The sequence below is a fragment of the Tiliqua scincoides genome, chromosome 2 (assembly GCF_035046505.1).
Source record: "Tiliqua scincoides isolate rTilSci1 chromosome 2, rTilSci1.hap2, whole genome shotgun sequence".
Classification (NCBI taxonomy): Eukaryota; Metazoa; Chordata; class Lepidosauria; order Squamata; family Scincidae; genus Tiliqua; species Tiliqua scincoides.
In genome coordinates this window covers 213638798-213651625 of record NC_089822.1, presented here as the reverse complement: position 1 = coordinate 213651625, position 12828 = coordinate 213638798, and the positions used below count along the sequence as shown (strand labels likewise).

Here is a 12828-nt window from a genome sequence, read left to right as displayed (position 1 = left end):
CAGTGCTATGCCTAGCTCTTTAAACCCTTCCCATTAATAGCAGAAATGTAAAATAAACCAATTGTGTGCTGATTTAAGGTAATTTAATCTATAGCTAATCTTTTCTTGGGTTTAACTTTTGCTACCTTGTTATATATAAATGGCTACTTTTGGAACTCTGCAGTTCATTATTGATAGATCAAATTCACTCCTGTGATCTCTCTAACCAGACTGGAAAGTCTTTCCTGGAATTGTTTGGGATGAAAGAGAAAATGACTATTTTAATTGCACCTCAGTCTCCTGATTGTGTTCAGTTTTCTCTAGCTTTTATTCTAGAATAGTGAGGTCATTCTATATGATACCTCTGACTTCTTATAGAGTTGCAGGCAAACTCAACTGAATTAACTCTATGTGGTTTCAGCTTCAGGTCACCAGATTGTTTTCATACCTTGTTCATACCAGATTGTATATACCTTGTTATGGTTTGCCATTCCCGCTGAGTTCTTGGATTTTAATTTTGTTATAAGACTGGAATACTCCAGATATGGAATGGGGCAAAAGATAAATTAGATAACTTTACTTGAAGAGTGTTTTCTTAGTTTTTGTTCAGCAGAAATGTCTGCCTGCCTAATCTTTTAAGTGTGGTTACTGAGCATTCTTGCATCACTTCTAAAACTACAGTTCTTAGGTAAAATGGCATGCACATAGCAAATGTCTTAACTCGTTTTTCTTTCAAGTTACCTTCTGTGCTTCTTTCATTTTAGCAGCTGGAAACTATTTTTTTACTACTCCCTCTGTTCTTTTCTTATTTCTCATTACTTTGAACTAGAATAACAGCCTGAATGCTTCTCCCAGGTCCTGGTGCAGAAGATTCTGTTTAAGGGGAAGAGTAGGTATTGTCTGGATGCCTTTGCTTTCTTGCAGTTAACAGGATTGCTTAAACGGTTGGTCAAGCAGTGTGAGTTAACATAACTGTAGCTTTTAACAGTTGCATTTAGAGTTATCAGTGTGGCATGTTTCTTTGAACCTAACACTAAAGCCAGTGTTGGTTATATAAAATTTGGTTCATCCAGTCAGTTTGAGCAGAATTCATTCTCTTGAACAGAACCTCTGTTTCAGCTTTATCATTGTGGATTTGGTTGTCTAAGTGTGTTTGAACAATAAGTGATATCCTGGTTAAATACTTCATTATAGAAATATGTGGACAGAAATGGTGTTACTACATAGACTGTCCTCTGGACTGGTGAATTATAGTGTATTTTCACTGAGAAGCTATACCCATGATGACGACTAGGTTTTGGATAAAGCAAGGCTTTCGTTTACTCAAGCTGTAATTAACAGTGCTGCAGAACCTATGCCCAGGGGAAATTAATATTTTGTTCTTAAAAGTTAAAATGGGGAAAAGTTGAAATATAGTGAATTTTTTTCTTAGAATTTTGGTGTCTATACTTACGCAGTTGTAATTTGACTTATGTTAAAGAAGTGGTGGGAAATCAGTATTGGCTACATGTAAATAACGGCACATACGTGAAAGTGGTGCTGAAAAGTCCAGATTAAATTTAACTGCGGAAAACAGTACCAGGATTTTTCTAGTCCTGTTTCTTCCCACTGGAGCCCCTTGTGTCTCCAAAGGTCTGCTTCTGAAAATGAGAAGAACCTGAGGAGCAGGATTTTGATGTTCAACAGGAAATAGACAGAAGGAAAAATTGCAACCCATTCTGTATGAGCGCACTGAAACACTTTGTCGAGGAAGGAGCAGCTTCTTATCTGTTGCTGCCTGCGGAATGCAGCCTCAGATTCAGCCCACACAAAGAGCACTTCAGACATAAATCCGTCATTATTTCAGTCTGTATTTACAAGGTAATGGAGAAATAACAGCAGCATAGCAAAGAAACATAAAGACGGCACAAGGTGCAATATACATGACCACCAGCCTCCCCTGCCTTCCCACACATGAGGGCTCTTGCAGTCCTTTTAAAGCACTGTGTGTGAATTAGGAAGGGTGGTGTCTCCTCCTCCTGGTGCTAGCTCAACACCTGTTACAATTAGTGAGCTCTCTATTCACCTGACTCTTGGTGATTCAGCATTTTACACAGCTTAGGCCCTACCTTATCCAGGCCAAATTTCCCCAGGTTATTTTCTAACCCTGACACACTTTCTGCTTGACAGATCTTTGGATCCTTCAAGCTGTCCCCAGCTGCCCACTTCCAAATTAATCTCTTTGCAATGTTAATGTGCCATTCTCACAAGGCTGTATTACTACTGTCAGAATTTTGTGGAGGGGTTCAACCTGCCAAATATTTTTTTTCTAACTTAGATTTGAAATCACTTACTAATTTTATGAATCATTCTTCTTACACCCCACTTTTCCTCATAAAGTTTAGAGCAGCTTACATGTGGTTTCTAAAGAGTTGGCAGGGCCAGACCTGCTTAGCTTCAACAGAAGAACTGCATTATGTGCCTTCAGGCCCTGGGCCTCGTTTGATCTTGGTTTTTGTTTTCTGAAGCATTTGGGAATGTGCCTTTTCTTTCAGTTATCCAGATTGTACTTTGAGTCGTATTGGATAGGTCAGGAACAGTACAAATGTGTCTTATGTCAGAGCTGTGCATGTTTACACAGGACAGCATGTGTGGCATGAAGGCAGAGAAGGAGAAACCAGCTCAGTTGCAGCAGTGGTACAGTGGAAACAATGCAGGCTTCCACTAATCTGAAATATTTACAGCTCTAATTCTTTGTTCTGTTTAAACAGAGTAATCTGTCCAAATGAAAATGTACTTGCTATTAGACAGTAGGCTATGTAAAATACACTTTACATACAGCTGAATTCCAAACATTAATATCTTTACAAATGCAGTGGCTAATGGTGCCCTTGTATAGAATATACCAGTGCTCCGATTAAAGCTGCAAGATGTCAATTGGACAAGCTCATTTTGAAAGCCTTGAAACCAAAGCCCAGTATTAAAATGCCCAACATCTTTCCATATCAAAATGGTGTTTTGTAGGTTTGGGGGTATATAGCAACAAAGCTGCTGAGTCAGTTTCTCATTACTGAAAGTTTCTGGCCCCATTCTGTGGAAATTTATGCTGAAGTGTTGATAGCTCTTCTCTTTCTGTTTCAGGATGCTATTCGTAGTCATAGTGAGTCTGGTAAGTGTTACATGAACAATATCATTATGATACGATGAAGGTCAGTACACGTTATAAAAACGTCTGCATGGAAAGAACTTCATGTCAGAACTGGTGTGTGATCTGAACTTACATAATCATATGTATGCAGCAATTACAACACGTATCTAGTCTTCAATCAACATAACTAATATGCTGATTTCATGGCAGTTAGGAACATGCAAGTGTGTCTCATGCAGCAGTTTTAGAAAAATTCTTTCTTTTTTCAAAAATGTGAAGCATCACCCTCAGCAATATCTGGAAGTCCCAACAACACAAGTCCGACAGGATGGTCTCAGCCTAAAACGCCAGTTCCAGCCCAAAGAGAGAAAGCTACAGCATCTAATGCACAAGAAAAAAAAATTGTAAGTTTGAAAGGTTTGTCAGTATTGTTTTAGAGAGCAAACATGCGGATTTCCAACATCAGTTTTGAAAGTATGTAAGTGGAAGTGAAATTATAGTAACTTGCATATCAGTAATTTGGGGAGATGTCTGTACATTTGTTGCCATATTGTTGCGTATTGCCATAGTATATAATGTGCTTTGGATCAACCTCACACCCTTGTTTTTATGTCAGAATCTTGAGCTATTCTTTCTGATGTCAGGATAGTATAGCTGATAGTGCTAAGCATTTGTCCCCTTCTACAGAGAGTCTTAAGATGGGAATAAAAACCTTATTATCATAATTGTATTTACTAGGGATTCTAATCAACTTCAAGAGAAAAATGTTCTTGGACTTGAAACTATGGCCTGGATCTTCTAGCTGTACAACAGATGTCTGAATACAGATGGAAGACTTGCATGATAGTTTAATCTCTATTTTTGTTACACATTTCCTGTTGACATTTTGTTAAGTTGGTGTTGAAACTGTGCATATTGCACAGTCATATCTGAGTTCTACTGCTTGATGCAAGCTTTGATTTGAACCTTTTAAACCATGCTCTAAATATTTATTTGCTTTTCAGAGACCTCGTGGACAGAGAGACTCAAGTTATTATTGGGAAATAGAAGCAAGCGAAGTTATGCTCTCTACCAGAGTTGGGTCAGGCTCCTTTGGAACGGTTTACAAGGGCAAGTGGCATGGTAAGTAGCAAGCATTTGTAGTTCTACATAATTGTTCTAAAATGGCAGATCTAGTCAAATGTTTGGCTGTGTGTGTGTGATATTTCAAGAACTGACCTTTTTATTTTCCATCTGGTCAAACCAAATGTTAGTGATTTTCTTCTGAGGTTCATAATTTTGAGTCCTGTTACTCTTATTACTGCTCTGATAGATGCAGAGTTCAATACAATGGGCTGCATTCAGGATATTTTAAGGTAGCTTTCTAAAATGCAACAGTAAACTCTTCTCCCTGAGGGGTGGGTTATGCATTTCCCCCCCTGCAGATGTTTAAAGATAAGAAAGAGATGGCAATGGGAAAGACATGCTTGACATATGCCACACTATTATTAAAAGTATGGAACTTGCTGAACTGCTGCGAAGTGGTAACGCATGACAGGGAGAAGTATCACCTGCTGCCACCTATTGAAGAAATTATCAGTTTCAGTGCAATAAGAGCACCATGCCTGACATAATCCAGAGTTTTATGGGAAATGAATGTGTGGTATGTTTCAGTTCAAAAATCAGCTTTTCAGCCCCATGACAGTGTAGAAGATACCTCTGATTATTATCTGTGAAACTGACTTATACTGAATGGTTCCATTGGTCCATGTATAATACTAATTGGCTGATAGCAGATCTCCAAGTTTTGGTCTGAGGTCCTGTTATCTAAGAGATCTTTCAAATGGTGATGGCAGAGATTGATCCTTGTTATTTCTGCATGCAAAGTGTATCACAAAGCCTGTGGTTTGTTCTTGTACATACTTTGTGTACAGATTTTAGTGTTCTGTATGTGAGTAAGAACATTGGCATTGTGTTTTGATTCTTACATTGTGTTTGCAGGAGATGTAGCAGTAAAGATATTAAAGGTTGTGGATCCAACTCCAGAACAATTTCAAGCCTTCAGAAATGAAGTGGCTGTACTAAGGTAGGCCAAAACTGCAACTTTATGTACTTCTTGAGCCATTCTTTTTAAATGGCAGTGTCCTCCTAGTGGCTTTGCAGTAGTTACTTTACAGTAGAACTTTGTGGCCCAGTCCTGTGGGCCTTCTGCACCACCATGGTCCAGCAGCACAGCATGCTTTATGGAAGTTACAAAAGACAAAATGCTCTTCTGCGTGGCCGGGCCCCACTGTTGCTGTGCACCAGCAGCATCCAAAGACACCTGGTTCAGGGAGTAAAAGGAACAGAGTGGAGGCCAGGGAGGGATGTGTGTCAAGGTGGAGAAGAGGACAGCACTGCCACTGATATCCTGTCCCCATTTCTGGCCTCGCCCCACCTTCTTGGGTCCACTTGGACCTGTGCCAGCAAAATTGCTGGGTCAGCTTTGAGCATCACTTAGCATGAGTTGCAGAGGAAAAACCCAGCTTTATGTAGTCTTCTGTTACCAGCTGAGTAATAGTTTTCTTTATGTACGTGTTGCTATTTTCCCATTGTATTTGACCTATCTGCATTCTTGCAGTCATGCAGTTTCTGCTATAGAAAAAAATCAATCTGGCTTCATTGTATCTAACTAAGTTAGCACATTTTGTTGAAGCTGTGTTTGGATATTGAATTACTTATGTTCCATGTTTATGTTCTTTCCTGGAACTTGGACATTATGTTTAAATACAGGTACTCTTAAAGACTTGCCCTCCTTTTTTTTCCTTAAATGTAATAATTTATTTCTAAAAATTACCCAACTTAAAATGTCAAATATGTAGGATAGTAGTATGTAAGAAATATGTAAGACTGTACTCTGATTTTTTCAGTATTTTGATCATCCCTAGTTCTCAAGATGACAGATTTTCAGGATCTTTTAGAGTTCAACTTTAAAAAATACTTGTACCTTACTTTGTCTCTGTTAGGAAAACACGGCATGTTAATATTTTGCTGTTCATGGGCTACATGACTAAAGATAATCTGGCTATTGTTACACAATGGTGTGAAGGAAGCAGTCTGTATAAACACCTACATGTCCAGGAGTCCAAGTTTCAGATGTTACAACGTATTGATATTGCAAGACAGACAGCACAAGGAATGGAGTAAGTAGTTACAGGAGCTGCAGTGGCAGAATTGTGGAATGAAAAATGGAATCAAATAATAACAGTTTTGGAAGTGGTGTTGACTGCCCTCAGCATCTTTCAAAACTGTTAACATCCTTGGCAGATAACCGTGCAGGTAGCAGGGTACAAGATTTTCTGAAAGGAAAAAATAATTTTACATAAAATCAAGTCAATGTTACTTGAAGCCTAGTTGTATTCTATTCTTTCTACTAACCTTGAAACAGCAGAACATTAGGAAATTTTCCACAAAGGGTAGAGATTATAAAAAGATTTTCTGGATGTACAACAATGGCATTATTTGTTCTGAATGGATAAAATTAATTCTACATAGGTTAAATGGATATTAAACATTAAATGTGAAATTTAAATTTTCAATAATTGAGGAAAAAATAATTTGTTTTTGGAATAAGAATATTTATATACCACTTTTCAATTAAAAAGTTAACAAAATAATTTACATAGCAAAAGATATAGATAGTTGCTTTGTAACATCTTTTGACTTGTAAATACATTAGATTTATATTAAATTTTCTTTACAGCTACTTACATGCCAAGAATATTATTCACAGAGACATGAAGTCAAATAGTATCCTTTTACCTGATGTGATTCTGTTGGTCTATTTTTCATGTGATCAGTATAGTAAATTAATTTAGTATACCTAGTCTGTAGTGATTGGATGAGGTCAAGACTTGCCAGTTACATAGCTAAAATGATTTCTTCATTCTTTTGCTGCCATTCATATACAAATTTGGGCTAAAAACAGCTGCTAAGGGCTCAGTATTCCAATTCAAAAGACAAAATTTGACAACTTGTTACGATTATAGTGGAAGAGCTACATGCTCACTGGTGAAGGATCCCTCTGCCTGCCAGACAGATGATCAGTTTTGATAGTGGGATCAACTTTGGGGAAGTGGGAAAGAGGAGAGGAGGAACCTTTGACAGGGTCAGACATCTTACTCCCTTCCCTTCATATTGAATGTTTATAAAGCTCTTCAGATGTATTTATTCTGTACATCAGGGTTCCCCAAACTTTCAGCTTGTCTTGCTGCTGTGGCAGACTAGAATGGATCTATTACAGAAAATGACATACATTTTGTACAGAATTCTGAATTTTCACACTAGGAGAGAAATATTTGCAAAGAGGCAGGGCCTCTTGCTTCTTTCTTTCTCTGTGAGAGTGATGCAGCCTAGCAATCACAGAATTGGAAGTGAACCTCAAGGTCATCTAATCCAGCTCCCTGCCTGTAGCAGAAAATCCTTCTGGATCATCTTCAGCAGGTGCTTGTCTAGCTTCTGCTTGAAGATCTCCTGTAAGGGAGAATCTACCCACCTCCCTTAGTGATCTGCTCCACTGCCAAACTGCCTTTAGCATTAAGAATTTCTTCCTGATATCAACCATAATTTCCTTTCTTGTTCTTTGTACCCCATTTGAAGGTACATGGGGATGGAAGTGGAAATGAACGGGGAAGGTCTTGCTATAATACCACTGGGCTTAGTAGGCCAGTCAGAATGTGGTGGCAGATGTGGACTGCGAACCATAGTTGGGGACTCTGGAAGTACATTATAATGTAATAGTATGGACAGTACTCTGGAAATGCTCATCTAGTTGCAAAAGGCTAGTGTTCTGTAAATCAAATTACTGTTCCTTAGTAGTCATGTAGATATATTTCTTCATGAAGACCGCACAGTAAAGATAGGAGACTTTGGGTTGGCAACAGTCAAATCCAGATGGAGTGGTTCTCAGCAGGTGGAACAGCCTACCGGATCTGTTCTCTGGATGGTAAGTATCTTGTGTGGGGAAAAAAGACAGGTGTAGCTGTTGCGGAGCAAAATGTATACATCTGATCTAATTTTACTGATGATCCTTAAAACTGGTTTTTTTAAATTATTATTTGAATGTGCAGTGTTACCCACTAAGATGTAAAAGTTTCCAGTACTGTTGAAGCAGTTGAAAAAATAGGCTTTTTTCCATGAAAAATTTCCAAAAATGGAAACTGGAAAAAAGTGAAATATATGCAGTAGTTATGTTCATATCAAGCCTAAACTTATTTTACTGCTTTAGCAGCATAAAATGCATCATTTACAACTCAGTTAACATATAAAATGGTACTATTTGGCTATGTATGAAACTTAGTTATAAAAGACTTAGATTTGCACATGCATAACTGCAGATATACCCACAAGAGAGCTGCAAACTGCTGCATCCTATTTCACCCTTGGACTGGTTAGAGTTTTTGTCACCCAAACTTCACATTCTTTCTCTGAGGCTTTGGTACCCACAGCAAGCTGTCACAGTTTCTGCCCTACCTCCTTCTGACCTGTTTATCCCCCAGCTAGGCAGAGCAATAAGGTGCTTGTTCCTAGTTTGTAGCAGGGTATCTGTGTCACATTTGAAAGCAGAGGTGAAAAGGCTGACTGGGGCCAGGTCCAAAGGGCAGCAGGAGCACTGAAAACTCTTCACCAAAGTAGAATAAAAGTCACCTGAAGAAAGGCCAGCAGCAATCTACAAGCAGCAAATGCCCTGTATGCTCTTCTCATGAAGATGGCAGCATCCTCTAGGTGCAGAAATAATAATAATAATAATAATAATAATAATAATAATAATAATAATAATAATAATAATAATAATAATAATAGGTATTTATATACTGCCTTTCTTGGTCTTTATTCAAGACTTTATTCAAGGCGGTTTACATAGGCAGGCTTTATTAAATCCCTATTAAATAGGGATTTTTACAATTTCAAAGACTACATTCAAGGTGTTTCATTCCGATCTGGCTTCACATTCTGGCCTCCATCCTCCCACGCTCAGAGCAGATGGAATAGCTCGGCTTCAGCTTGTCAGCTGCTCCAAGGTCGCACAGTGCCAGTGGCCTCGAACTGGCGACCTTGTGGATGTTATCTTCAAGCAGACGGAGGCTCTACCCTCTCGACCAGACCTCCTGCACCTTGCATTTTGTCTACAGTGTGCACAGTGATTATAATTTTCTACTTCTGTAGACTATCTTCCATACATATCTTCATACCACACAGTTTGTGGCATTCTGGGTGAGCAAAACTTTAAGAATTGTTTCACTCATTACAAAAGAGAAATGAATTGTTTCACTCATTACAAAAGAGAAAAAAAAATCATCAGAATGGTTTTCCCCAAATTTCCATGAGAAAAGTTGAAAATTGTCAATGGGAGGGGGGGCTTCTTTTTCCCTGAATTTTTCCTGCTTTTTTTTTTTTCTGGATCTTCCCATCTTTAGTTACCCTCATTTTTTTTCCTCACTTATCTTTGCATTACTATTCCATTAAAAGGAAGGCTGCTTCATGTGCCTTGGAAGAAGTAGGTTCACATCTGTATGCTTTGCATAGCTGTGGTGATCCTTGTAATGTGAGAAGGACAAAGTCTTTCTGTGTGTTGCTGTCTGTATACTTACATGATGCAGTTCAGTTGCAGTTCCCTCAGGGTGTGTATGTGTGTTGAAAGTTTTGCCTTGTAGAGTACCATGCAGGATATAGATATCAATATATACTTCCCAACTCCCACAATGTGTGAAACAGTCCTGAGAATGACTAATCAAGGCCATACAAAGAGTCTGGTTGAATGCAGCCTAACAATATTATTTATAGACTATCGTGACTTTTGGAATAAATCATAGTTCTAGTACAGATGAAACAGCTAAATAGTACTATTGGTGCCTATCATATTGTCATTTTTCTGTCAAGCTTAGTTCTTTTATAGCATACTGCTTTTTGAGGTTGTTTGTGTAATGTAATGTAATGTTTGTGTAATGAGTTGGTGCTGATAACAGTTCATGGCCCACTTGCTTAGGTCAGTTTGGCACTGGGAGGATGAACGAAAATGGCCAACGCCTGCTAGAGTTTTGCTGTCATCACGGTCTCTGTGTCAGCAACACGTTCTTCAACACAAAGCCCCAACATAGAGTCTCTTGGAGACATCCAAGATCAAAGCACTGGCACCAGCTCGACCTGATCCTCACCAGACGCTCCAGCCTTCCCAGCATCAAGATCACACGCAGTTATCATGGTGCTGCCTGCGACACTGACCACTCCCTGGTGTGCAGCAGAGTGAAACTGCAAACAAAGCGACAGTATCACACGAAAAAGGAAGGAAGACCTCGCATTGATACCAGCAAGACCCGGGATCAGAGAAAAGCGGAGGAATTTGCACAAGCGCTTGAGGAATCTCTTCCAGGCCCGGCCGACGCAAACGCATCCAACAGATGGGAACATTTCAAGAATACCGTTTACAACACTGCCTTGTCCATATTCGGCAAGAAGACCAACAAGGCGGCAGACTGGTTTGAAGCCCACTCTGAGGAGTTGACACCAGTCATTGAGGAAAAGAGGAGAGCTCAAGCAGCATACAAGGCCTGTCCCAGTGAGCGCAACCTGCAGGTCCTCCGAACTGCTCGCAGCAAAGTCCAACAGACTGCCAGGAGATGTGCTAACGACTACTGGCTCCAGCTCTGTTCCCAGATACAGATAGCAGCTGACACGGGCAACATCAAGGGGATGTATGATGGTATCAAGCAGGCCCTAGGTCCAACACAGAAGAAAATTGCCCCTCTGAAGTCTGCCACAGGCGAGGTCATCCAGGATCGGGCGCAGCAGATGGAACGCTGGGTGCAGCACTACTCTGAGCTATATTCCAGAGAAAATGTAGTCACCGAAGAAGCACTGAACAACATTGAGTGCCTGCCTGTGCTGGAAGAGCTTGACAGTGAACCAACCCTAGAAGAACTTCACGTGGCCCTGGACTCCCTTGCCTTTGGCAAGGCACCTGGAAAAGACAGCATCCCTGCTGAAGTCCTAAAATGCTGCAAAGAGATCATCGTCACTGAGCTGCATGAAATCCTCTGTCTCTGCTGGAGAGAAGGTGGAGTACCTCAAGACATGAGGGATGCAAACATCATCACGCTGTACAAGAACAAAGGTGACAGGGGTGACTGCAACAACTACCGCGGCATCTCTCTCCTTAGCGTTGTAGGAAAGCTGTTTGCCCGAGTTGTACTAAAGAGGCTCCAGGTACTTGCAGAGAGCGTCTATCCAGAATCGCAGTGTGGATTCCGAGCCAACAGGTCCACCACTGATATGGTATTCTCCCTTAGACAACTGCAGGAGAAATGCAGGGAACAACGACAGCCACTCTATAGCCTTCATAGATCTCACAAAGGCTTTCGACCTGGTCAGCAGAGACGGCCTCTTCAAGATTCTCCCCAAGATTGGATGTCCACCCAGGCTCCTCAGCATCATCAGATCTTTCCACAAGGACATGAAGGGCACTGTTGTCTTCGATGGCTCCACATCAGACCCTTTTGACATCCGAAGCGGAGTGAAGCAGGGCTGTGTTCTTGCACCAACCTTGTTTGGGATTTTCTTCGCTGTCCTGCTGAAGCAGGCCTTTGGAACTGCAACAGAAGGCATCTATCTCCGGACCAGATCAGACGGAAAGCTCTTCAACCTCTCCAGACTGAGAGCAAAATCCAAAGTCCAGCTGAAATGTCTGCGTGACTTCCTCTTTGCCGACGATGCAGCTGTCACTACCCACTCTGCCAAAGATCTCCAGCAGCTCATGGATCGTTTTAGCAAGGCCTGCCAAGATTTTGGACTGACAATCAGCCTGAAGAAAACACAGGTCATGGTTCAGGATGTGGACTCACCTCCCTGCATTACAATCTCTGAGCATGAACTGGAGGTTGTCCATGACTTTGTGTACCTTGGCTCAACGATCTCCGACACTCTTTCTCTCGATACCGAGCTAAACAAGCGCATCGGTAAAGCAGCTACCACGTTTTCCAGACTCACAAAGAGAGTCTGGTCCAACAAGAAGCTGACGGAACATACCAAGATCCAGGTCTACAGAGCTTGCGTCCTGAGTACACTTCTGTACTGCAGCGAGTCATGGACTCTTCGCTCACAACAGGAGAGGAAACTGAGCGCTTTCCACATGCGCTGCCTCCGACGCATCCTCGGCATCACCTGGCAGGACAAAGTTCCAAACAACACAGTCCTGGAACGTGCTGGAATCCCTAGCATGTATTCACTGCTGAAACAGAGACGCCTGCGTTGGCTTGGTCATGTCGTGAGAATGGATGATGGCCGGATCCCAAAGGATCTCCTCTATGGAGAACTCGTGCAAGGAAAGCACCCTACAGGTAGACCACAGCTGCGATACAAGGACATCTGCAAGAGGGATTTGAAGGCCTTAGGGATGGACCTCAACAAGTGGGAAACCCTGGCCTCTGAGCGGCCCGCTTGGAGGCAGGCTGTGCAGCATGGCCTTTCCCAGTTTGAAGAGACACTTTGCCAACAGTCTGAGGCTAAGAGGCAAAGAAGGAAGGCCCATAGCCAGGGAGACAGACCAGGGACAGACTGCACTTGCTCCCGGTGTGGAAGGGATTGTCACTCCCGGATTGGCCTTTTCAGCCACACTAGACGCTGTGCCAGAACCACCTTTCAGAGCGCGATACCATAGTCTTTCGAGACTGAAGGTTGCCAATACAATAATTGTGTAATGTGTTCCAAAG

General features: G+C 41.1%; 1 protein-coding gene across 5 annotated transcripts in view; it reads left to right on the top strand.

Annotated features, from left to right (window-relative positions):
- Positions 1-12828, top strand: part of RAF1 (Raf-1 proto-oncogene, serine/threonine kinase) — a 61254-nt gene that overhangs the window by 42413 nt on the left and 6013 nt on the right. For 4 of the 5 annotated variants that reach the window (XM_066618114.1, XM_066618117.1, XM_066618115.1 and 1 more), the window contains exons 8-15: positions 809-868; positions 3100-3127; positions 3386-3510; positions 4111-4228; positions 5087-5171; positions 6091-6267; positions 6828-6874; positions 7951-8069. In XM_066618114.1, coding sequence (XP_066474211.1) covers positions 809-868; positions 3100-3127; positions 3386-3510; positions 4111-4228; positions 5087-5171; positions 6091-6267; positions 6828-6874; positions 7951-8069 — 759 coding nt within the window. The remainder of the gene's footprint in view (positions 1-808; positions 869-3099; positions 3128-3385; positions 3511-4110; positions 4229-5086; positions 5172-6090; positions 6268-6827; positions 6875-7950; positions 8070-12828) is intronic. The other variant, XM_066618118.1, reaches the window with a different exon arrangement.